This window comes from Neoarius graeffei, chromosome 7 (assembly GCF_027579695.1).
Source record: "Neoarius graeffei isolate fNeoGra1 chromosome 7, fNeoGra1.pri, whole genome shotgun sequence".
Classification (NCBI taxonomy): Eukaryota; Metazoa; Chordata; class Actinopteri; order Siluriformes; family Ariidae; genus Neoarius; species Neoarius graeffei.
In genome coordinates, this window is record NC_083575.1 from 26474631 (window position 1) to 26502368 (window position 27738).

The following is a 27738-nucleotide window of genomic DNA, read 5'->3' on the forward strand; positions in this document are numbered from 1 at the left end:
AAAAAAAAATGTACAATAAGCTGGTTGCATAAGTGTGCACACTCTTAAACTAATACTTTGTTGAAGCACCTTTTGATTTAATTACAGCATTCAGTCTTTTTGGGTCGGAGTCTATCAGCCTGCCACATCTAGACTTGGCAATATTTGCCCACTGTTCCTTGCAAAAGCACTCCAAATCTGTCAGATTGCGAGGGCATCTCTTGTGCACAGCCCTCTTCAGGTCACGCCACAGATTTTCAATTGGGTTTAGGTCTGGCCTCTGGCTGGGCCGTTCCAAAACTTTTGGGGGTCATTGTCATGCTGAAAGATGAAATTCTTCTTCATCTTCAGCTTTCTCGCAGACACCTGAAGGTTTTGAGCCAAAATTGACTGGTATTTAGAACTGTTCATAATTCCCTCCACCTTGACTAAAGCCCCTGTTCCAGCTGAAGAAAAACAACCCCAAAACATGATGCTGCCACCACCATGCTTCACCGTGGGTATGGTGTTCTTTTGGTGATGCGCAGTGTTGTTTTTGCACCAAACATACCTTTTGGAATTGTGACCTAAAAGCTCAACCTTGGTTTCATCAAACCATAACACATTTTCCCACATGCTTTTGGGAGATTTTTCCTTTTTTTTTTCTACAAAATTTTGCCGGGCCTGGATGTTTTTCTTTGACCCTACCTCATAGTCCAGACATATGGAGAATACAGGAGATTGTTGTCACATGTAGTACACGACCAGTATTTGCCAGAAATTCCTGCAGCTCCTTCAGTGTTGCTGTAGGCCTCTTGGCAGCCTCCCTGACCAGTTTTCGTCTGGTCTTTTCATCAGCTTTGGAGGGACGTCCAGTTCTTGGTAATGTCACTGTTGTCCCATATTTTCTCCACTTCTTGGTGACTGTCTTCACTGTGCTCCATGGTATATCTAATGCCGTGGAAATGTTTTTGTCCCCTTCTCCTGACTGATACCTTTCAACAATGAGATCCCTCTGATGCTTTGTAAGCTCTCTGTGAACCCTGGCTTTTGCTGGAGGAGCAACTGAGTAAATGTCTGAACTTTATTTGGGGTTAATAAGAGTCATTTTAATTGATGGCAGGTGTGAACCCAAAAAGACTGAATGCTGTAATTAAATCAAAAGGTGCTTCAGCAAAGTATTAGTTTAAGGGTGCGCACACTTGTGCAACCAGATTATTGTACATTTTTTTTGTTTTTCCCCCTAACAGGTTTGTTTGTTTTTCAATTGAATTGTGCAGATTATAGGTCACATTAAAGGTAGGAAAAGTTCTGATATTATTTATTGTGGTCTCATTTTTTTTTACATCAGAAAAAAATATCATTTCAACAGGGTGTGTACACTTTTCATATCTATCTATCAATCTCTCTCTCTCTCTCTCTCTCATATATATATATATATATATATATATATATATATATATATATATATATAATTAGAAAGTGTGCCTAAACATTAACTGGTACTGTATATTTATCACAATATCGCAGAAAATTTTGTTTTGCCACGTAATTTTTCATGATATCGCTATTAGATAGTCATATAGTCATGTGAGCCGTCTCTGTGTTCATTTTTGGGCACCAGAGGTAGAGTTAAATAGTTCTCTCTAATTCTGCAGGTATCATGATGGAGAGTGACTCATGCTTGGATCCTGGTATTCCTGTAAATGGCAAGAGACATGGTGATAATTTCGCCATTGGCTCCCAGGTGACGTTCAGCTGTGATAAGGGCTACACCTTGAGTGATGATAAACCCGTTGTCTGTGAAAGGAACCATCAGTGGAACCATGCTCTACCCAGTTGTGATGGTAAGTCCTTTCCACTATCTGTGAACTTGGAACTGTTATTTTTCTGTGACAATGAATGTATCACATACATCTTTTAATAAGTTAAAAAAAAAAAAAGAATCTGGTGAGACAGGGCTAAAATTATACATACGGGGTCAAAAACATACATCCAGCACATCTGATATTTGGTTAAACATCCCTGAGCAAGTTTGACCTTGATCAGACACTTTTGATAGCCATCAACAAGCTTCTGATAGAATTCTGGTTGGACTCTTCTCGGCAGAATTAGTATTATAATTCTGAGTCTATAGACTTTAATTAAACTTGTGTTTCCCCTGGCATTGATCTGATTTTTAAGCCCAGTCCACATATTTTCAATCTGGTTGAGGTCAGGACTTTGGGAAGAACAGTTCAAAGAAATCATTGAAAGCTCAATATTGCCATGATGTTCATGTTCTTGATGAGTGTATGTAAACATCTGACCACAATCGGAGAGTACCAGTCAACAGTTTGGACACACCTACTCATTCAGAGGTTTTTTTCTGTGTTTTGATTGTTTGACTACATTGGAGAACAATACTGAAGACATCAAAACTATGAAATAGGATTTGGAGCATATATGGAATTATGTTGTAAATAAAAAAAAAAGTGTTCAAGTTTCATATTTTAGATGCTTCAAAGTAGCAGAGGTGGACAGTAACGAAGTACATTTAATTGAGTACTGTACTTAAGTACATGTTTTGAGTATCTGTACTTTATTATATTTTTTGGAAACTTATGACTTTAACTTCACTACATTTGAAAGACAAATATTGTACTTTTCACTCCACTACATTTCTATCAAGGTCCTCGTTACTCATTACTATGAAGCAGCTTTGAAAGTGGATGTTTTTTTCTTTTCTTTTCTAAAATCTGATTGGTTTTTTCGCAGGTGACACTGAGACAGACTATCAGTAATCACTAGGGTCACGTCACATCCATAGACTGGATAAAATCAAGCTCGATTATTTCTCAACAGCATTATTTGAACACAATCAGTTGATGGCAGAATGGAAGGAGGTGGTTCTTCTGGGGAATGGACGCACCCATGGCCAGACCTAGAACCCATGTTTCAGTTCTCTGAGAGGATTAAAGATGCGTTTCATTTTAAATGTTTGCTGAAAACGAACCACATCACGGGCTACAAAAACTCGCTGTCTGACCTGCAGAAGCATATTGAGGTATATAAAGGGTTTATTCCAAGAGAAAACTTGCAATGAAGTTTTATGTGCTTTTAGAGCTCGCGATAACGTTGCAAATGTAGCTATGCAGTCTGGTTAGTCAAATGACTTTCTGTGGATTTGCCTGCCAAGTTGCCGTTGCCTTGTCCACAGCTAACGTTTACACATAACTAGTTAACTTGGACACTGTTAGTTAGCATGTAAAAACAGAGTTACACTAAGATGAATAACGTTAACTTATCTGAAGTCCTTTCAGAAATATGTTTTAGCATAATCTTGTCAAATAAACAAAATGTAGAAATCTTTCTTTTCTAGTAGCGTTAGCTACCCAATATGATTTTGAGTTTGAAAAGATTTTGCTAGCATGTCAGGTGGAGTTTCACTGACTAGCTAGCTTAAAGGTCCCATGGCATGGTGGTTTGTTGATGCTTTAAACGGGCTCGTGGAGGTTTCCGGATGTTATATCCGCAGCCTTTCTCGAAATGAACCCTCGGCACGTAAATATAGCCTCCTGGGAGAAAGCCCCATTTCAGCGCTTTTCCCAGTGCGTCGTTTTGCTAATGAGAAGCAGGAGGCGGGGAAGGGTAGAGGGTGGGGGCGGGTCTTATCATTAATATTCATGACATGTAAACGTGTTACCTCTGATTGGCTAACAGCACTGTGACGCTACCTCCAGTGGGTCAGAACAAGCGGATGTGGGTGTCTTACTATGGCGAGAGAGAAGGAACAAACCGCGAAGGGAAAAATACCGCGCGCTGACGTCATTAAGGTGCGACGCGAGGAAATAAAATAAATTCAACAAATGTTTGGGTTTTTACTGAACAAACAAACAAATAAAATGAACGAGTGACTTAAAAAAAAGAATGTGGGTGTCTTTGTAAAAACTGTTTTGATTGGCTATTATAACAGAGCATGCTGCATGCTTTTTGGTTTTATAGCGCAGAGTACCTGGCTAACTGCAGGAAGCGGTTAGCTGCACAGCTAATGTAGCCATTGCAAGGCTAACGTGGCACCGATTTTAAAACATGGCAAAACGACTTAACAGTTATACACTTACTTGTTCGGTGTTTGTGGCTGATGCGGCAGGGATGCTTGGTACGGACCCAGGCTTCAGTGACAGTTGATGTGCAAAACCTGCCCTGTACTGTCCCAAGTTGTGGAAACATTCCTCAGGAAAATGCTTCCGACAAACATACACCGTCTTAGGTAGACTCGACGGCGTATTATTGAAGTAAATAAAATTAAGCCACTGCGTCTTCAGGGGCTCTCCCGTCGGCAGTAAAAACAGACTCCTTTCTGTGTTGTCACATCCATGTACAGGGCAATTTCCATGTTTGGTGGCAACTTTTGAGCTGGGCGGGCAGTCCATACAGTGGGTGGGAATCCAGAGGGGGGGCGTGGGAATCATCTCCCTTGCTGACGTAGGTAAGGGAAGAGTTTATCAACGCGCCGTTTTGACACGCCATTCTCAAATGTTGGGCATAGTTTGGTTTACACATTATGAAATTTCTAGCCACTGGGGTGACTTAAGAAGGTCAGAGGAACTCATTTTAACGTTAAAAAACCTCAGAAAGTGAAAATTTCATGCCATGGGACCTTTAACTATGATGGCACAGCATGTGTTCATTTTGTGAATTCATATTTCTTTCTTTGGTAATGGCATTAGGTTTTGTCAGCATTGTGGCAATAATACAACAACATCTTGACAGAAAATGTACTCTTAATACTTAAGTATTTTTTAAAAGCAAGTACTTCAGTACTTTAAGTAAAAATTTGACTGGACAACTTTCACTTGTATCGGAGTAACATTTGACCAGTGGGATCTGTACTTTGACTGAAGTAATGAAGTTGGGTGCTTTGTCCACCTCTGCAAAGTAGTCACCGTTTATCTCGATGATGCTTTACACAATATTGTCATTATCTTAACCAGCTTCCTGAGGTAGTCACGTGGAATGCTTTTCAATTAACAGGTGTCTCATCAAAAGTTAATTCGTGCAATTTCTTGCCTTCTTAACGTATTTGAGGTCAAATAATAAAAATACAGTGAATAACCCTATTCCACAAATATAGTAATCCATATTATGTTAAGAACCATTCAACTAAGTAAAGAGAAACAGCATCCATCATTACTTTAAGACATGAAGCATCTTTTACTTCATAAAAATAAAGAAAAAACATTGAATTTGAAGGCGTGTCCTAACGTTTGGCTGGTACTGTGTGTGTGTGTGTGTGTGTGTGTGTGTGTATTTAATTATTCACAATAACTGTTGTCATAACCCATAGGCAGGCAAAATGTATATGTAGAAGGTTACCACAGGGGACCAAGCATCAAAAATAGGTCCCCTATGGGGCCATGTGGCTCCTGCTTATAAATAAAACAGTTTTTTGATCCCATGTCCATACAGTAAATATAGCAGATAGACATGTTATCAATTCTACTTGCCTCATCTCTTGCAAGCATCACCAAGCTGTGAGCAGCATCAGGGCTCGTAGTGTTTTGGTTCCCAATTTTGTTTACTGTGTTTTGTTCAAAATAGAGTGCTGTGAACTAGATCTATTTTCAAAATAGTAAGAAAGCACTTGTTCATGAATTGTCTTCGAAGCATTATTTAGTACTAATGAGCACATTTTGTTTCACAAGTGTAGTGTAAAGACTCTAAAATAAAATTTAAAAATTAAAGCGAATAACAGGTTTGATGTCAGCTTTTCAATATATCTGCCAAAAAGCTAAAAAAAACCCATACAAAACCTTTTATTTGACCTTTCAGAAGCTGTGATAATCAAAAGGTAAATTTTCTTCAAATGATCACCACTTACTCGATATCGAATCAGTTGCCTTGGCAAACCACGAGGTGAATTTCATTTATCTTTTTATCTTCCAATTATCATCCGATACTATGAAGTCATAATAAGGTTTCTCTTATTTTGTTTCTATTTTTGATTGGTTCTGAAGTTTATCAAGAAGTAGAACGGGGAATCGAACTTGATCAGGATAAGTGCTGACTGGTTACGAAGTTTCGCTATTGTTATACAGTATTCATTCTTATATTCTTACAACACGATGACATAGTGGCTTCGCCATTCATTCTTGTGTACCTTTGATAACGCAAGGTCAACTGTTCGTATTGCGAGATCACGATTCGCCGTTCTGGTGATTTGTTATGCGCATGCGCAGTGCGCTATTGTTACAATCATTCTTACAACGCGATGACATAGTGGCTACTGCCTCACTTTGCTTCTATGAGTCAGTAAAATGTAAAAAAACGGTATGAAGAATCAGGAAACTAGAACACTAGGAAATGAAGAAACAAGAAATATTGGATTGTGTTCAGAGTTGAAAATTAACATGTATTCGGAGTTCAGTCATACAGATAAGTTGATTTCAGGATAGAAAATGTGGACTGAAAAAGGAATTGGTGTTTATTTTTCTTTGCTATCAGTTGTACAACAGTGTAACAAAAGTAAGAGACAACAATTAAAAAGGACAAATACTACGATGTACATTATAATTAAGAAAATGGCAAGCATTTTGTATTACCAATATACTTTATTGCTGCATGAATAGTCTCTAGTTGATGACTGTCACATTAATCACTTCAATATTGCATTCATCCTCATTGACCAAGCACTGATCTGCTGCACCCACAGCTCAATTTAAGTTAAAATTTATACATGAACGATGTCACTGATTTAAGTTTCTGCCTCCGCCGATGTCCTCTGTGTGAGGGGGGAAAAAGCCAACCCTTTTTGTTGACTTTGAAGGTATGATAAATGTCACGGTTACATCAAACTGTCAAACAGTGACGTTGGATTTAATAGTGTTTCTTGCACAAGAAAAATGAGATGCAGGTTCAAAATCGTGCCGAACCAAGACATGCCCCTGTTTTACTCCAACTCCACCCTGCTTGTGGAACTCTCCTTTCACTTCTTCATAAGTCTCCTTATGTCTGCAGTTACAACTGAGGTCTGAATACAGATGTGCACAGTTTTGGGATTAAATATTCACTGTATGCATTTAACTCCTGCATTGTCTTATCTCATCTCATCTCATCTCATCTCATCTCATCTCATCTCATCTCATTATCTCTAGCCGCTTATCCTGTCCTACAGGGTCGCAGGCAAGCTGGAGCCTATCCCAGCTGACTACGGGCGAAAGGCGGGGTACACCCTGGACAAGTCGCCAGGTCATCACAGGGCTGACACATAGACACAGACAACCATTCACACTCACATTCACACCTACGGTCAATTTAGAGTCACCAGTTAACCTAACCTGCATGTCTTTGGACTGTGGGGGAAACCGGAGCACCCGGAGGAAACCCATGCGGACACGGGGAGAACATGCAAACTCCGCACAGAAAGGCCCTCACCGGCCACGGGGCTCGAACCCGGACCTTCTTGCTGTGAGGCGACAGCGCTAACCACTACACCACCGTGCTGCCCCTCCTGCATTGTAAACAAGAATTTTAGAGAAAAAAAAACAACCACCAGGGGCGGCACGGTGGTGTAGTGGTTAGCGCTGTCGCCTCACAGCAAAAAGGTCCGGGTTCGAGCCCCGGGGCCGGCGAGGGCCTTTCTGTGTGGAGTTTGCATGTTCTCCCCGTGTCCGCGTGGGTTTCCTCCGGGTGCTCCGGTTTCCCCCACAGTCCAAAGACATGCAGGTTAGGTTAACTGGTGACTCTAAATTGACCGTAGGTGTGAATGTGAGTGTGAATGGTTGTCTGTGTCTATGTGTCAGCCCTGTGATGACCTGGCGACTTGTCCAGGGTGTACCCCGCCTTTCGCCCGTAGTCAGCTGGGATAGGCTCCAGCTTGCCTGCGACCCTGTAGAACAGGATAAAGCGGCTAGAGATAATGAGATAAGATGAGAAAACAACCACCGCTAATAAACAAGGCAGACATAGAGAGACATTATTATAACTCGATAGAATGAGTTTAATAATGAGTGACAGGGAGTAAAACTGACTATTGGGATGTTCAGGACTGAGATGGAGGACTCGAGTAAGACGATTGAGTGAGACTTTTTCTCTCATCCCATCTCTATCTATTACCCCATCACTATTTCATCGGGACCATCCTTACTTATCAGAATGAGAAAGCACAAGCAGTCAGAATACTCTCCCAAGTCATATATTTTTGATGAGAAAAAAGTTTAACTGATAATTTTCTGGAAGCTGAAGAGAAAGGAGATTAAACAGGGAGGAAAAGACAGGACAGTGCTCACTGAGGTATTTTTTTTTTTCACTAACTAATTGTGTATCTGCACATGTGACTGTGGATAGGGATTGGAATAAGCACATGAAATGTTTTCCAGGAAGCATAATCAAACCACAGCCCATTTCATTCTGAATTTCTAGTTGCCTCCTCTGCCTGCTCCTTATCACCCCAGTGCCTTTCCCTCCTAATGGAATAACGCTTTGGTCTGATGCACTCTCATCTGAGCCTGATGTTCAATATAGATGGGATAAACAGGACAGTTACATTCATACCTGTTCTAGGAGCTAGAAATATATGATTAAACCATGTTAAGCTATTTATTGATTTCTGTCTGTTCAGTTCAAAGCTTTATTTCAGCAGCTCATTTCAGTAATTCTTTGGTTTGTGGGTTTTATCGGTTGGTGTGATTTATTTTATTTATTTATTTTTTTTTTTGAGCAAGAAAGGGGTTTTTGTCTTGTTTTGGTTTGGTTTTACTGTTTCATTCGCACTTGGTTTACACCAGTAGTTTGATGGGTTTATAAAATGGTGCACTTCAGCTGAGAAAAGACATTATTGATCCACTTCCAAATGTTTGAGGGGCTCCAGTTATTTCTTTGTGTCTCCAGAAACTCATATCAGATGGACAGTCTCAGAGTCTCAGTAAAAACACAGTGCTTATGAATATAAAAGTGAGAGGGAATAATATTCAAACAAAGTACTGTGCAAAAGTCTGGGGCACACTATTTTTTTTTTCTCATGCAAACTTTGTGATAGATTTCTATTCTATGACTTCGACATTATCGAGTCAGTACAAAAACATTTTAGAGTCCCAAACGTTCGTTTTCCAGCATGAAATTAAATGTTACAGGGGAAAAAAAAGTTTATATCAGAACAGCATATTACATGAGAGAGCACTTTTCAGATTAAAAAAAGAAAACATAATGAAGTCTCCTGGGTTTTGGTGCAAAATTATGAAGCGAGTGTGACAAAGTGTCCAGAAGAACTGTGGCTGGTTCTGTAAGACGCTCAGTAAAACCAACAGCTCATTTCATTATAAAACTGCACTCATTGTACCTGAGACTATTTTTTTTTTTAAGTGAAGGGTCGTCTCACACCAAATATTGACCTTGTTGCATTTACTTTGGCTTACTGATTACTGTTTATAGTATTTTTTTTTTTTTTCATGTTGAGCGATTTTTGGTCTACAGCATTTCTTTACATATGCCTAAAGCTTTTGCACAGTACTGTGTGTGTGTGGATAGATAGATAGATAGATAGATAGATAGATAGATAGATAGATAGATAGATAGATAGATAGATAGATAGATAGATAGATAGATTTAACAGTTATTCCACAAAATCAAGTTGTACATGAGCTGATAGCCAACAAGGCACATAGCACCAAGTTGGTTTTTAGCCATATACGACGAGATTGAGTGGAATAAGTGTTTTTATTCTATCCACATTCACTGGATTTTGAGAAACGAATCATTTTTATTTTTTTGCAAATTCAATAAATAAAAACTTTATACAAAACGTCCGACAAAATCATTTCCACTTAGAATGTAAACAAACCAGCAAAATGACAGAATCAATTTATGAAAAAATGTGATAATAGTAATTCTTGAAAAATAAAAAAAGATACATTTTCCTTTTTTTTGTATTTTTTGGGGTTTTGTTTTCGAATGGAGTTTTTATTTCGTCCTCGGTTGGTTCAGCAACACGCTCCGGCATTTTATTTTTCTCTACTCGTGGTATATGAGCCGATAGCCTAGTAGTAGAATAGCCAATCAGAGCGCACGGCTGCTCATATCCAGTGAATGTGGATAGAATATTTTCCAAAATTTCACTCCGATGATGTCACTCCCAGTGTTTTCCCACTGACTAGACGTGCGTTGTTAAAATGGCAAACCGGTTCAAAATTAACTATGAGAGACAGAATAAGAAAAAAAAATCCAGAAAATCACATTGTCTGATTTTTAAAGAATTTATTTGCAAATTATGGTGGAAAATAAGTATTTGGTCAATAACAAAAGTTCATCTCAATACTTTGTTATATACCCTTTGTTGGCAATGACAGAGGTCAAACGTTTTCTGTAAGTCTTCACAAGGTTTTCACACACTGTTGCTGGTATTTTGGCCCATTCCTCCATGCAGATCTCCTCTAGAGCAGTGATGTTTTGGGGCTGTCGCTGGGCAACACGGACTTTCAACTCCCTCCAAAGATTTTCTATGGGGTTGAGATCTGGAGACTGGCTAGGCCACTCCAGGACCTTGAAATGCTTCTTACGAAGCCACTCCTTCATTGCCCGGGCCGTGTGTTTGGGATCATTGTCATGCTGAAAGACCCAGCCACATTTCATCTTCAATGCCCTTGCTGATGGAAGGAGGTTTTCACTCAAAATCTCACGATACATGGCCCCATTCATTCTTTCCTTTACACGGATCAGTCGGGCCCCTTTGCAGAAAAACAGCCCCAAAGCATGATGTTTCCACCCCCATGCTTCACAGTAGGTATGGTGTTCTTTGGATGCAACTCAGCATTCTTTCTCCTCCAAACACGACAAGTTGAGTTTTTACCAAAAAGTTCTATTTTGGTTTCATCTGACCATATGACATTCTCCCAATCCTCTTCTGGATCATCCAAATGCTCTCTAGCAAACTTCAGACGGGCCTGGACATGTACTGGCTTAAGCAGGGGGACACGTCTGGCACTGCAGGATTTGAGTCCCTGGCGGCGTAGTGTGTTACTGATGGTAGCCTTTGTTACTTTGGTCCCAGCTCTCTGCAGGTCATTCACTAGGTCCCCCTGTGTGGTTCTGGGATTTTTGCTCAGCGTTCTTGTGATCATTTTGACCCCACGGGGTGAGATCTTGCGTGGAGCCCCAGATCGAGGGAGATTAATCAGTGGTCTTGTATGTCTTCCATTTTCTAATAATTGCTCCCACAGTTGATTTCTTCACACCAAGCTGCTTACCTATTGCAGATACAATTTTGTTTCTGGTGTCCTTTGACAGCTCTTTGGTCTTGGCCATAGTGGAGTTTGGCCACTATGTGACTGTTTGAGGTTGTGGACAGGTGTCTTTTATACAGATAATGAGTTCAAACAGGTGCCATTAATACAGGTAACGAGTGGAGGACAGAGGAGCCTCTTGAAGAAGTTGTTACAGGTCTGTGAGAGCCAGAAATCTTGCTTGTTTGTAGGTGACCAAATACTTATTTTACCGAGGAATTTACCAATTAATTCATTAAAAAATCCTACAATGTGATTTCCTGGATTCTTTCCCCCCATTCTGTCTCTCATAGTTGAGGTATACCCATGATGAAAATTACAGGCCTCTCTCATCTTTTTAAGTGGGAGAACATGCACAATTGGTGGCTGACTAAATACTTTTTTGCCCCACTGTATATATATATATATATATATATATATATATATATATATATATATATATATATATATAATTCCCAGTAAAAATTGATCCTGTTGCCACTGTGCAATAAATAAGATACCCTGTACTTACTTAAATGCATTATTAGGATGAAGAGATAATGTTCCGAACAAATGCAGTTCTGAATGTTTGGGATTTTTTCTTTTTTTCCTCCGTGTTTGCTGTGTGTGTCAAAAGGTCCTGAATCAGCAGGCTTTCTAACTTCCGTCCAATGTGATTGAGTAAGCAAGATAACTATGCTTCAAAACAAGTGTCTTTCCCAAATCAGGGTTGTTTATAGTTGACAACAATCATCACCGATGAGATTTCATGAGACTAGAGATTTATTTCAGCTAGTGGGTGTGTTACAGTCCTGAAAAGTTCCACTTTAATGATGGTATGTTTTTTCTGAGAAGATTTTTTTTTTATAACAATGAAGAACAATCATTTACAAAATGACAAACATGCACAATGGATGTACAAGTTCATTTTTTATAACTAAATATATATTTTTTGTTTGTTTATTGTTTCTTGGAGACCCTAGCAGAAATATGCTATATAGTGCCTTGCAAAAGTATTCATCCCCTTTGGTGTTTGTCCTGTTTTGTCACATTACAAGCTGGAATTAAAATGGATTTTTGGGGGGTTAGCACCATTTGATTTACACAAGATGCCTACCACTTTAAAGGTGCACTTTTTTTTTTATTGTGACACAAACAATAATTAAGATGAAAAAAACAGAAATTTGGAGTGTGCATAAGTATTCACCCCTCCCAAAGTCAATACTTTATAGAGCCACCTTTTGCTACAATTACAGCTGCAAGTCTCTTGGGGTATGTCTCTATTAGCTTAGCACATCTAGCCACTGGGATTTTTGCCCATTCCTCAAGGCAAAACTGATCCAACTCCTTCAAGTTAGATGGGTTGTGCTGGTGTACAGCAATCTTCAAGTTAGGCCACAGATTCTCAATTGGATTGAGGTCTGGGCTTTGATTAGGCCATTCCAAGACATTTAAATGTTTCCCTTTAAACCACTCCAGTGTAGCTTTAGCACAGGGGTGTCCAAACTGATCCATAAAGGGCCGTGTGGCTGCAGGTTTTCATTCCAGCCATGCAGCAGCACACCTGATTTGGCTTATTCAATCAACTGACACACCCACCTTTTAATCAAGGGTGGGTGTGGCTGCAAGTTATTTGACTGTGTGAAGACAGTTCAGTTGATTGAATGAGCCAAGTCAGGTGTGCTGCTGCATGGCTGGAATGAAAACCTGCAGCCACACGGCCCTTTATGGATCAGTTTGGACACCCCTGCTTTAGCAGTATGTTTAGGGTCATTGTCCTGCTGGACTGTGAATCTTCGTCCCAGTCTCAAACCTCTGGCTGAGTCAAACAGGTTTTCCTCCAGAGTTGCCCTGTATTTACACTCAAAAAAATAACTTGCTCAGTGAATGTAATAAAATTATGGAAAGTATTTCCACCCAAGTAAAATGTGTTAACTTAGCCAGAAACAATTTTGTTGAGTGGCCTAAATGTCAACCGTTACATGTTAGACTTAGGTTCATGTAACAGACACCCATGTTGGGTTTTTTGAGTGTAGTACCATCCATCTTTCCTTCAGTCCTGACCAGCTTTCCTGTCCCTGCAGATGAAAAACGTCCCCACAGCATGATGCTGCCACCGCCATGCTTCACTGTAGGGATGGTGTTCTCAGGATTTGCACCACACATGGCATTTCCCATGATGGCCAAAAAGTTCAATTTTAGTCTCATTAGACCAGAGAATGCTCTTCCTTGTGTTTGGTGAGTCTACCACATGCTGTTGGGCAAACTCCCAACTTGTTTTCTTCAGCAGTGGCTTTTTCTGGCCACTCTTCCATAAAGCCCTGCTCTGTGGGGTGTACAGCTTAAAGTGTTCCTCTGGACAGATACTCCCATCTCCGCTGTGGATCTTTGCAGCTCCTTCAGTGTTATCTTTGGTGTCTTTGTTGCATTTCTGATTAATGCCCTCCTTGCCCGGTCTGTGAGTTTTGGTGGTCGGCCTTCTCTTGTCAGGTTTGTAGTGGTGCCATATTCTTTCCATTTTGCTATAATGGATTTAATGGTGCTCCCTGGGATATTCAAAGTTTGGGATATTTTTTATAACCCAACCCTGATCTATACTTCTCCACAACTTTGTCTCTGACCTGTTTGGAGGCTCCTTGGTTTTCATGTTGCTTGCTTAGTAGTGTTGCAGAGTCAGGGTCCTTCCAGAACAGGTTGATTTATACAGACATCATGTGACAGATCATGTGACACTTTGATTGCACACAGGTGGATCTTAATCAACTTATTATGTGACTTATGAAGTGAATTGGTTGGAGCAGCTCTTATTTAGGGGTTTCATCTGAAAGGAGCTGAATGCTTATGTACACTCCAGATTTCTGTTTTTTCATCTTAATTATTGTCTGTGTCACAATAAAAAAATAATAATAATTTGCACCTTTAAAGTGGTCAGTATGTTGTGTAAATCAAATGGTGCTAACCCCCCCCAAAATGCCAGCTTATAATGCAACAAAACAGGACAAACACCAAGGGGATGAATACTTTTGCAAGACACTGTATATTGCCCAGAGCATTGTGGCCTGTCTTCATGGAGTGCATGAGAAATGCATACGCACAACTGTGGACTTGTTTCACATGGAAGAAATGCGAAAGCGTCTTTTGTGTGTTTAAAGTTCTGGGCTAGTGTCAAGTCTTTTTCTACAGTTTTTGAAATAAAGTAGTGGTGGGAATTTTGCAGAAGCCTGGCAAACCTGCCCGTGAGCTTTGCTTTCAAGCAAGACATGAAAGTAAAGACCTCATGCTCAAAATGACTTTTTTTGGCTGCATCCTGTGGGATCCTAGTCACCAGCTCCCTCCTGTTCTTAGCTGTGTTTTTATTCCTGTAGAACACATTCTCTGTCCAATCCGAATAATGTATTTTGATTTGGCTACATCCATAATATGCAGGTATCTACAACAAAATAGAATTTATTTTATTGAGTACACTGATTCAAACCCTTTGAGCAATGATTTTAAATATTCAAACATTTTGGCTCAAGCTTATATTAGTGTTGTAGTCGAGTCACTAAACCTCAAGTCCGAGTCCAGTCTCGAGTCCCCAGTGTTCAAGTCCAAGTCATTAAAAAAAAATTTGAGTCGAGTCCACTATTGATCTGAGTCGAGTCCACTACTGATCCGAGTCGAGTCTGAGAACAAGACTCCAACCGCACCATTTGACGGTGGTTGTTTTAACTCCTTTAACATTCGTTTGTTCCTGAACATGACTTATGAACAGGTGAATGTGCTTCTCTTTGTCAGGGAGTGCGAAGTATTCTGTCAGGGATGGTTGGGAGACGGATGTAAGTGCAGAAGGTGTGTTTATTAATACAAGTGAAGATGATAAACAATCCAGAACAGCAGGCAAAATGGTGAAACAGGCAATAGGACGAGCGAGGCATAAATAGGCTCTCGTAGACTCGGCAGAATCAAAGACGAGAAACAGGACATCAGGATCAGGAAACCAAACAAGGAAATAAGGCTCAGTAATGTGTCAGCAACGCAACTCAATACTTCGCAAAGTAAGTGTGTTTTCACAGTTTTTAGATAGGCACACTGATTGCGCCTTAATCCTGTGCAGGTACGAGTCATTTACAGCGCGTGTGCGAGAGTCTGCTTGGCACACGCGCTGTCCGGAGCGCACCCGAGAGTCTATCTGATGCACATGCCAAGGTGCGCAGGTGTGACACTCTTGCACGAAATTGGTACCAAATTAATGTAGATACAGTATAAATATCTTATGCCAAATTATTATGGCATGTTACAAAAAATAAAGAAAAAATCCAAGTCCTCGTCTCCAATTTATGAGTCCAAATGCAGTTAATGCATGAGTCCGAGTCTAAGTCCAAGTTGAGTCATGAGTCCTTAAAATTAAGGGCACGAGTCGGACTCGAATCCGAGTCCTGGACTCAAGCAGTACAAGCCTGGCTAATATCATACGGTTTCTTATAGAAAGCATTGACTGACAGTGTGTTACTTTGCCAGTAAATGATGAACGAGCTCCTAGCCCATGTACTATAGATGGGTGCCATGCCACTGTTGTACCTTATTTGTTTTACAGTGAAAGAACGTTACATGTAGATGAAACTTTCATTGTGGCCCAGGGCATATATGATAATAGGTACACAAAGCAAGCTTCATTTAATCACAAGCATCACTATAGCCTGAAGAGCTGCACACTTCATACCTTGGTTTATGAAAAGTGGTGCTATTTCCATATCCATTTACAATAAGCCTTGTTTTACTGTAAATGTATCCAACATTCAATACCTTACCACGGTGAGCAAACTGCCTCCGTTTTTGTCCCTTAAAACCCTGAAATGAGACATTTGTGATGATATTGAGCTTAGTTCTACATCTGTTTTCCAGTTTGCAAAATACTTTTCATTTAGAAAGGCTTTTTTTTTCACATCACCATCATTTTTTTTCCAAGTAACTTAGGGAAGGCGTTAAAAGTTTGTTTATGGAATTTATAAAGTGCATATTAGATTCTCAGCACCAAGGGATATCGTTTACTGAGTCTGACCTAGATTTCCATATCTAATCCTCCTAGACTCTCCTTTTAATGTCTCAATTTCTTTGGGTAATTTTTTCCACAATTGGAATACTAATCAAATCCAATCTTACAAGGCGGTCCATGGGCTTATCCATCATTGTACTGCATGTTGTTATTGTTAGTAAATTGATATACAAGGTTGCACACAAATAATTACCCAAGGAAGCTGCGGCGTTGGTGTTGCAGACCATCCTCCAGGTGTTAGGAGACTGAGGGGAGGCCCTTTATTACAAATAAAGCTGTCCACAAATCAAGCCTGGAACTTCAATAATCAAGCGCCATATGTGTGCTTTCACCCCCTTTCTGGCAGCTTTGTGTGGTGGTTATGTCCATGGGAAAACCGGAACTATCCTCTCTCCTGGTTTTCCGGATTTCTACCCAAACTCTCTGAACTGCACATGGACCATAGAAGTCTCACATGGCAAAGGTAAGTGAAATGGAGAATACTTTTCCAGCTCCCAGAACTGAAAGAAAAGAAATTAATAATAATTTAAGATACAATTTTACCCTCTTTGCTACAATTAACAGCAAATTACTTTTGGTGACATATTTTAGGCTTGCTTTACACCTCATATTAGGGCCCGAGCACCAGAGGTGCTTAGCCTCTGGTGTCCACCAGAGGGTGCTGCACCAACCTGCAAGGCCCTATTGTTTTCCTAAGGATTCTTATTATTATTCCTATTCTTCTTCTTTTTCTTCAAGACTTGGGCATTTTTGAGGTGGTTCCCATGGGCGAAAACTCATGAAATTTGGTACACACATCAATCCTGGCCACCGCTAGTCAGGGATAGACACTTGGCCCCAGGTGTGTCTGGGGGACTCCATAGCACCCCCACATGTCATTGAGACTTTTGCCCGGTATGTAGTTTCACCTATCCGTGTCAAGTTTGGTAGGTGTGTGGGGTACCCCAAGACGAACAGAATTGTAATGTACATTGTATTCGCCATACTCAAGAGGAAGCAAGTTATTTTTTGTTTTGTGCGTTTTGACACGTGTTACATTTTGACGTTCTCCACCAAGACAGTTTGTTAGATTCATGCAAGATTTGGTATACCGGAGATGCTCGGGCCCTTCTTCACCACTTGTGGCTATATTAACATGTGTTTCCACACAGAATTGAGCAACTAATGAAAATATCAAACAGGATGTGTCTGTGTGTGCTCAGCTGAATGGTGTTCCAGGCACTATACATTGGAAAGTTATATTAAAGGAGCTGACTCACCCTTCCCAGAATCCAGTTCATCATTTTTGTTTTAAAAGCACGTGACTGCTACTCTGCTAGCTTTCTGTGCAGCAGAACCTCTGCAAATTCACTGTTAGTGATCCCTTCAAAACCCATCTCAAACTTTTTCTTTGTCTATGTGTTATATGTGAAAGTTTTCAGTAGAGTATGCCTAATATTTTCTTTCCTTCATGGCCACCCATGAAATAACTGAGGCCAGTTCTGGTCCATTACAACAGAATAACCATATGAAAACAGAATGGATTTGTCAAAATAATTTAAATATATAACTGCTTTGACAAAATGTCTTCACTTTCACATTGCAGTTTATGATCTGTAGCTCAGGATGTCGCTGCATTGTTGCAGATTGTTTTTCAAACAGTGGAATATCAATGGACGCAACAATGGCGACTTGTCACTTCTGGGAAGCAGAGGATTCTGGGAAGGCTGAGTCAGCCCCTTTAAAGTTGTCGATCACACAAATTGATCAGAAATCAACCAACAAATAGATCCCCAGATACAAGATTGAAACTCCTATCTGCTGGACATGATAAACACAAAATAAATATTGGTGAGTCACAACACCATTATCACTACAGTATATTTAGGCCAGCTATATAAAAGAGCTCTGGCTACAGCATCAGGAATTGGAAGCCATGGCCTAATGGTTAGAGAAGCAGCTTTGGGACCAAAAGGTCGCTGGTTTGATTCCATGGGCCAGCAGGCAGTGTTGTAGTTGAGTCACTAAACCGTGAGTCCAGTCTCGAGTCCCCAGTGTTCAAGTCCAAGTCATTACAGAAAATTTTGAGCCGAGTCAAGTCCACTATTGATCCAAGTTGAGTCCAAGAACAAGACTCCAACCGTACCATTTGACGGTGGGTGTTGCTGCCTTTATGTGAAGCCATCTCTGCTACTGTGTTGGACTAATGTTACTGCTTGACTGCCCCATTTTAGTTAACAGGCTACAGATAAAAAGCTTGTTCATCACTCAGCAAGCCCCGCCCACTATCAACAGGGCAAATAACATGGGAGAGGGTCAACACTAGCTAGTTCATTGGTCAGCAAGCCCCGCTATCAACAAAGCAATGAACATAGCGTGTCGCTTCCTTCTCTGGGTGGAGTCTTGCCAAATGACAATTGAAATTCGAGGCTGAATGTGCATTCTCTTGCACGAAATTAGTATACAAATTAATGGAGATATAAATATCTTATGCAAAATTATTATGGCATGTTACAAAAAATAAAGAAAAAAATCCAAGTCCTTGTCTGCAACGCAGTTAATGTAGGAGTCCGAGTCATCAGTTCTCAAGTCCAAGTCAAGTCACGAGTCCTTAAAAGTAGGGCACAAACCGGACTCGAGTCCGAGTCCTAGACTCGAGTACTACAAGCCTGCCAGCAGGAATGACTGAAGTGCCCTTGAGCAAGGCACCTAACCCCAAACTGCTCCCCAGGCTGCTCTGTGTACATTGTGCATGTCTCTGTTTGAGAGCATCTGCTAAATTATTGGATTATTAGCAATCCAAGCGAGCAGGCAGAATCATGGTCAAAGAAGGCTAAAGTCAATTGATTGGGCAGATATTGAGAAAGCAGGGGCTCTGTTTTTTTTAAATGATGTCATGTAGCCTTTGCCGGCACTTTCTAGTCACAGCGTGGTTAGTGAAGTGGTCAGGTGTGAAAGGATAAACGTTCTTGTGATCTGAACTCAAGACACGTGTTAGTCCCAGACACCTTACATTATCTTGATTATTCCTCTCTCTCTATTATTACTTGGGCTGCCTGCACAGGCAATGATTTTTATTTCTTTCTTTATTTATTTTTTGTTATTGCTGCTCTTGTGCACCCACTGACAAAAGCAAGCATCTCTGTCGTAGAGGGATTTAATCTCATCTGCAACTCTGCAGGGGTACAGATGGTTTTTCACACATTCCACCTGGAGGACTCACACGATTACTTGCTCATCATGGAGGATGGTAGTCTCAACGAACCTGTGGCTCGACTCACAGGCTCCGTCCTGCCTCCTTCTGTCAAAGCGGGCCTGTTCGGAAACTTCAGCGCCCAGATCCGCTTCATCTCTGACTTCTCCATGTCTTACGAAGGCTTCAACATCACTTTCTCAGGTATCAGTGTCAGAATGAGCTCCTTTTATTGGATTCCCAACATTCGCTGTGAATTGGGTTCAGTTTTTCAAAAGTATGCAGGGGTTGAAAAAAAAAGTTGTATATTTCGCTTTGTTTTCGGAGAAGAGTATTTACTTTGGAATAGGTGAGGAACGGGAAAAATAGAAAATAAATAAAACATCACAGTTTTCTTTATATCGTGCCTTTACACTGATTTGTAAGATTATTGTTCAGAAAATCTGCTTGAATATTTAAAAAAAAAAGACTTAAGGCCATTGACATGTTTTGAAACACTACAAAAAGGTGTATTTTAAAACGTACATTTTACCCATTTTACCTTTGATTTGTTTTATTCAAGTGATGTTCCTGCTGTAATGAACTATTTCCTGATGCTGGTATATCATCATACGAGTTTAGCATCACACCCCTATGTTTGTAGTATTAATTTTAATGGCATGTCCCACATTTCCAGAGTATGATCTGGAGCCGTGTGATGATCCCGGTGTGCCTGCCTACAGCAGGAGGGTAGGTTTCCAGTTTGGCGTAGGTGACTCATTGGTGTTTACCTGCTTCTCGGGTTACCGGCTAGAAGGCGAGAACAAGATCACGTGTCTGGGAGGAGGCCGGCGTGTCTGGAGCGCAGCCCTGCCCAGGTGTGTGGGTAGGTAATACTTTTATTAATTATATTACTACGACTGGGCGGCGCGGTGGTGTAGTGGTTAGTGCTGTCACCTCACAGCAAGAAGGTCCAGGTTCGAAACCCGGTGGCTGATGAGTGCCTTTCTGTGCGGAGTTTGCATGTTCTCCCTGTGTCCACATGGGTTTCCTCCAGGTGCTCCGGTTTCCCCCACAGTCCAAAGACATGCAGGTTAGGTTAACTGGTGACCTCTAAATTGACCGTAGGTGTGAATGTGAGTGTGAATGGTTATCTGTGTCTATGTATCAGTCCTGTGATGACCTGGCGACTTGTCCAGGGTGTACCCCGCCTTTCACCCATAGTCAGCTGGGATAGGCTCCAGCTTGCCTGCGACCCTGTAGAACAAGGATAAAGCGGCTAGAGAAGATGAGATGAGATTACTATGACTACTTTTTATGTAATAAAGCACTTTTGCAAAACTCAATGATTTGCATCAATAATTACAAAGTAATCAAACATTTACAGTATTTGGCAGAAGCCTTCATCCAGAGCGACTTCCAGAAGTGAAAGGATATTGCATTTTACACTTATTTATCCAACTGAGCAGTGTACGGTTAAGGGCCTTGCTTAAAGGCCCAGCTTGGCAGTACTGAGATTTGAATTCATAACTTTCCAATCAGTAGTCCACTGCCCTAACTGCTGAGCTACCTCTGCCATGAGAGATAGACATAAAATTGCAAGATGAAAGGAGGAGTGTACTTCAAGAAGGAGAGAAAAAGAATTATTATGGTAACTGGGATACAATTTATTCAACACAGACTAGAGTATACAAAGGATGTAAGCAAATATGAATACATTATTATGTGACTGAACAGATAATGTACCCTTCCAGTTTAGGGATAGGTGTAAATTGCAGTGATTATAAAAAGTGTACACTCCCCGTTAAAATGATAGGTTTTTCTGTTGTAAAAAAATGAGACCACAATAAATAATTTTAAAACTTTTCCCATCTTTAATGTGACCTACCGTATAACCTGTACAATTCAATTGAAAAACAAGTAAATTTGTTAGGGGGGAAATATATAAAAAATAAAAAACATAGAATAAGCTGGTTGCATAAGTGTGCACACCCTTAAACTAATACTTTGTTGAAGCACCTTTTGATTTAATTCCAGCATTCAGTCTTTTTGGGTCGGAGTCTATCAGCCTGCCACATCTAGACTTGGCAATATTTGCCCACTCTTCCTTGCAAAAGCGCTCCGAATCTGTCAGATTGCGAGGGCATCTCTTGTGCACAGCCCTCTTCAGGTCACGCCACAGATTTTCAATTGGATTTAGGTCTGGGCTCTGGCTGGGTCGTTCTAAAACTTTTTGGGGTTATTGTCGTGCTGAAAGATGAAATTTCTCTTCGTCTTCGGCTTTCTAGCAGACACCTGAAGGTTTTGGGCCAATACCGACTGGTAATTAGAACTGTTCATAATTCCCTCCACCTTAACTAAAGCCCCTGTTCCAGCTGAAGAAAAACAACCCCAAAACATGATGCTGCCACCACCATGCTTCACCATGGGTATGGTGTTCTTTTGGTGATGTGCAGTGTTGTTTTTGCACCAAACATACCTATTGGAATTGTGGCCAAAAAGTTCAACCTTGGTTTCATCAGACCATAACACATTTTCCCACATGCTTTTGGGAGATTAGATTTCTTTTTTTTTTTACAAAATTTAGCCAGGCCTGGATGTTTTTCTTTGACCCTACCCCATAGTCCAGACATATGGAGGATATGGGAGATTGTTGTCACATGTAGTACACGACCAGTACTTGCCAGAAATTCCTGCAGCTCCTTCAGTGTTGCTGTAGGCCTCTTGGCAGCCTCCCTGACCAGTTTTCATCTTGTCTTTTCATCAATTTCGGAGGGACGTCCAGTTCTCTGTAATGTCACTGTTGTCCCATATTTTCTCCACTTCTTGATGACTGTCTTCACTGTGCTCCATGGTATATCTAATGCCGTGGAAATGTTTTTGTCCCCTTTCTCCTGACTGATACCTTTCAACAATGAGATCCCTCTGATGCTTTGTAAGCTCTCTGTGAACCCTGGCTTTTGCTGGAGGAGCAACTGAGTAAATGTCTGAACTTTATTTGGGGTTAATCAGAGCCATTTTAATTGATGGTAGGTGTGAACCCAAAAAGACTGAATGCTGGAATTAAATCAAAAGGTGCTTCAACAAAGTATTAGTTTAAGGGTGTGCACACTTATGCAACCAGATTATTGTATGTTTTTTTTTTATGTTTTCCCCCTAACAGATTTGTTTGTCAATTTAATTGTACAGGTTATAGGTCACATTAAAGGTGGTAAAAGTTTTTTAATTATTTATTGTGGTCTCATTTTTTTACATCAGAAAAACCTATCGTTTTAATGGGGTGTGTACACCTTTTATATCTACTGGACAAGAGGATGTGGTTGTAACCCCCCAATAATCAAAACCAGCTCCGCCAAATAACCATATCCTCATGATGAATGAAAAAATATGAACTGTTATAACACATAATAAAATGGTTGGTTTTCTTGATTCAGTGTAATTAGCAAGTAAAGAATAACATGTTTTCAAACAGCTCCCCCATCCTCCTCTCCCCGTGTCTTTTCATATGCAGTAACTGGTGCAAGCCAGTATACGAAATGAAAAGAGGAACCACAAAAGACCAACCAACAATTTTAAGTTGTTGGATTAATAATAAAAAGTGAAAGACCTCTTACGAAAAGGAGGTACAACCACAATTCCAAAAAACGTTGGAACGCTGTGTAAACTGTAAGTAAAAACAGAATGTTATAATTTGCAAATCTTGAAAAACCTATATTTCACTGAAAATAGTCCAAAGACAACATATCAAATGTTGAAACTAGACATTTTATTGTTTTTTGAAAAAAAAAAATTGCTCATTTTGAAATTGATATCTGCAACATGTTTCAAAAAAGTTGGGACAGGGGCATGTTTACCACTGTGTTGCATCACCTCTACTTTTAACACTGTGTAAAAGTTTCAGAATTGGAGGAGACCAGTTGCTGTAGTATTGAAAGAGAAATGTTGTCCCATTCTTGCCTGATATACAATTTCAGTTGCTCAACAGTTCAGGGTCTCCTTTGTCATATTTTGTGCTTCATAATGCACCAAATGTTTTAAATGGGAGACAGGTCTGGACTGCAGGCAGGCCAGTTTAGCACCTGGACTCTTACTACAGAGCCATGCAGTTTTAATATGTGCAGAAAGCGGTTTGGCATTGTCTTGCTGAAAGAAGGAAAGCCTTCCCTGAAAAAGATTTTGTCTGGATGGCAGCATATTGCTCTGAAACGTGTATATATCATTCAGCATTAATGATGCCTTCCCAGATGCACAAGCTATCCATGTCATGTGTAAAAGACAATTTTTTCATAGCCCTGTCCCAACTTTTCTGAAACATGTTGCTGACATCAAATTCAAAATGAGCAAATATTTTTCAAAAAACAATACAATTTCTCAGTTTCAACATTTCATATGTTGTATTTGTACTATTTTCAATTAAATATAGGGTTTCCATGATTTGCAAATTATAGCATTCTGTTTTAATTTACATTTTGCACAGCATCCCAACTTTTTTGGAATCGGGGTTATATTTTACTGTAATAGCACTACCATTCGTGAGTCAATTAAGTGAATGCAAGTCTTATTTTCTGCTTTGGTTTCATTGTGTTAGGTTAACTGTTAGCTAGCTAGACTAGCCATCATAGATTCAGACCACTGACCCCCTAATTGCTGGGTTTCACGTGAAGTCACATCCGCCTCATTAGTTATTCAAAACTTTAGCTGGTGGTCAACGAAAGCTCAGTTGACAAAGCGTTTGTAAGGAGAAGGTGCATTGCTCGCATGAAAAATGCCTTACGCTTGCATTGTTTTAGGTTGTTTGAATCGATCAAACCGTGAAACTGATAAAAGTTTCTTCAGGGTTCCCCGTGAACTCATAAAAAAAGGTGAACGAACACAGGATTTCACAAAAAAGACTTCAAGAAAGGTGGCTTTTGAACCTCTCACTGAAATCGAAGGTAGCCGAGTCAAAGCATGCTCAAGTTTGCAGTGATCACTTGGTGAAAGGTTTGTATCTCCCTCTCAGCTATGTCCTTTGTGTTTTCCAAGTCCTTTTCTTGCTATGTGTCGTTATTTTACAGTACTTTTTTCATCACGAAGTGCTAAAGTCCCTGGCTGTTTCTTTGTTTACTCCTCACAAAGTCCATATGCATGAAGGTCGCGAGAAAATTCTTCCCCAGCCGTACAGTTACAATGCGCCGTGATCACTTCTCCGTCTTATTTAACTAAGATCCAGGTCTTTAAAGGGGTTTCTGATGATCTTTGTGAATGATTTACCTGAGAGATCAAGCGAACTGTTGTTTGTTTACACTTCAACTTGCAGCGCTTCTTTGTAAAGATGCAAACGAAAAGCTTAAAAAAAATACTTACATGGGCAAAAACAATACAGGATTCATTCGGCAGTGACTTGATAGCGAGGTCCTTTACCCAGCCACGTACAAAACAGTCATAAGCCTCCATACTCTTCCACGCTTTCATCTGTTTTGCGGTGTAGAAGGACGTCTGCAACACCAGATAGTTTGAGATGCTGTGGAGCTCAACTGAAGGGTAGTTTTCGAGATCGTATGACACATCCTTCTTTCCCAGACTGTCGGGGTCAATTCCATTCCACATATCAATCTTCTGAATATATCTAAAGCCAGCAGTGGCTTCTAGATTACGAGCGTACTCTGATAACTTATCGCTAGTTGTTTGCACTACAGCAGCTGTTTAGACCACCAGCTAGTTCACTTCCAGTAAAACCACTAAGAAAAGTCACGTGACTGAAACCCAGCAATTGGATGAAGACTTCAACCCCCATAATGTTCAACCCAAATTTGCACCCTTGAGTTTAGGCCTTGCCTGCTTTGGGTGTAAATGACTTAATTGGAGATACAAGCCATGTTTCCATTTCCCTGCTTAATGCACAATTTGAAATTGCAAACTAAAAAAACAAATAAAGGAAACACGTGAATTTTCAAATAGCTCTCAAAAGATTTTTATGCTCCCATGATGTCGTTTTTCAGATGATTCGATAAAGCAATATTTTGCAAAATTGAACTGGAACCATATTTTTCACATTGGTGTCAGATGGTATGAAGACCAAACGGAAAGGCTTTGTAAGAGCTATCGTGTGAGGAGAAAACTCAGCTTTAATCACATATCATCACTCAGTTGAAACGCAGACCATTTGCAAGTGTGTTTTGTTGAAATATTTTTTAAAATATTGCTTCTCTTTTGTGCAAAACTTCAATGGAAGCCTGGCTGCAGTTATTTGCTGCACCAACAAGATACAAATAGCGAGATATGTTACACCCTTATTGCATGCACATATGGGTCCGTCTCAGAAACTGGTCTCTCATTTGGGACATTATGGTCAAAAAATAAATTTTCTAATTTTACTTTTTTTTTTTTTTGCATTTACCTAACACTCAATGTTTCTTTTGTCATGTTTAATAAGAATAAAGATAGTATCTTGCTTTATCTGGCCTCCACTGTGGAACATTTTTTTTATTACAATTCAAATGCTTTTGTAAAATTGATTTACATATAAAATAACTACATCATGAAGAATTGAAGCCCCTCCTTCACACATGAGTGAAAATATTGAATAAATTTCCTCTTTTTGATTGCTTGGGTTAAAAATGCCAAGTTATGATGACAGAATTGATTATTCACTTAAATATGAATAATATGAGACATTTTGGGTATTTGATTTGGCGAAATGGGACACGATGGAAAAATCAAGAACACACCGGAAAGATGAGAATAACGGCGCTGGTAAAAGAACAGCGACTGTACCGGCTGAAAGTCAGGCGGGTCTCTGCTGTGGCGCACAAGCAACGGGACATCACTACCGCACCGGACGGAGTGTGAGGCGGGGGCGGGGCAAAATGACTGGCCATAGATTCTACCAAAAGTTCGATCTAAATTGACCATGGTTGCAAAATATTGGCCAAAAATATGCAAACACTACGAAATATGAAAGTAAGATGAAAAAGAAACATTCTATTGCCTTATACTGCAAGACTAAAACAAAATAAAACTGTCAAAACTCACCTTTTCAGTGATAACGTCCGAACAGATCACCCGCGTAACAAAGACCGCAAATGGAAGCACGATCAACTTCTAACTGTTGGAGTGGAAAATTCCATTCTACACATGCAAATTGTTAATGTGTGTCCTTCCCCGCACACAAATAACACGCTACGGTAAAAAATAGACCACAGCTCATTTTATAGCTCAGAAATTCATACAAGACCAGCTACCATCGTAACATATTCTGTAAGAAACATATTCTATACCTAACTTTCAGCTTTCGTTTTAAAAAACAAAATCACAGATTTATAACTAAGTTTTTATATGGCGCAGTGATTTTAAGTTACTACTTTTGGTGAGGTAGTGACCTTGACCTTGAGGCTTTCAGTTTAGATCAAAACACACGATCGTATTGGTTTTGGGTCTGCGGAAAATGGAGTTACAATGGTGATCAAATATTTTGCATGATGTTTTATTATGGTTATGATTATTCTGTGAGCGCACCAATCCTTAGTTGTATAAAGTTACGACTTAAAATACAATTAGTGATAACTGTAGACTTTTCAGTGGACTACAACCTTTTTAAGGAAATGCGATGTAGTCGACCATTTATCATGTCCCAGATCAAGCCGCCATTTTTCCACAAATTTGCAGAATTTTTGCCAAATTCTGAATAGAGTATTCACATCAAAGATTTAGTTTTATCTGTATTATTTCTTTCATCATTTTATTTCAAATTAAAACCAAAATCACCATTCAAAACCATATAGTTTATTGACTGTGAGTATATTTAGTGGGGTACCCCCACAAGACCCAGTTTCTGAGACAGACCCATATTCAAGTGAATATTCAGTATATTGTTTTTAGTAAGATCTCAAGTTTAGTGAAAATGCTAAAAGGGTCATAAATACAGTAGATAAAGGATGGAATGTTTTAATAGTCTATTTTTAAGCTGTTTTAGGATTGTACTGACTGAATCCTGTCTTAATTTACTACTAATATATCAATGCATCAATGGATCTCTCATTCATATTCAATTTTATGGAATTTATTTCGAACAGAACTTGACAAAATAAGCATGGCAATGAAAAATCAACTCGACTGCTCATTCTTTTCTAACATTTTTGTCAGAAAATCTAAACCTCCGTATGGAATGATCAACGGCTACTGTGCAAGGCTTTTATATTCAATTATTACTGTAGTCAATCATTTAAGAGCTGTGTGTGTGTATATTATATGTATAGGGATGTACAAACCCCATGGTTACTCCTAATTGGTGCAGTGACAACAGAAATCATTCGTCTTGAATTACTGAGAATTATATATTGGCTACATTAAAACACCACATTGCCTGTGTGCCTCTT

The 27738-nt window shown here is 39.8% G+C and overlaps 1 protein-coding gene across 1 annotated transcript in view; it reads left to right on the plus strand.

Annotated features, from left to right (window-relative positions):
- The window catches only part of csmd1a (CUB and Sushi multiple domains 1a), an 800422-nt gene that overhangs the window by 470975 nt on the left and 301709 nt on the right, over positions 1–27738 (plus strand). Inside the window, exons 17-20 of the mRNA XM_060924925.1 lie at positions 1617–1805; positions 16577–16693; positions 19391–19606; positions 20079–20267. Coding sequence (XP_060780908.1) covers positions 1617–1805; positions 16577–16693; positions 19391–19606; positions 20079–20267 — 711 coding nt within the window. The remainder of the gene's footprint in view (positions 1–1616; positions 1806–16576; positions 16694–19390; positions 19607–20078; positions 20268–27738) is intronic.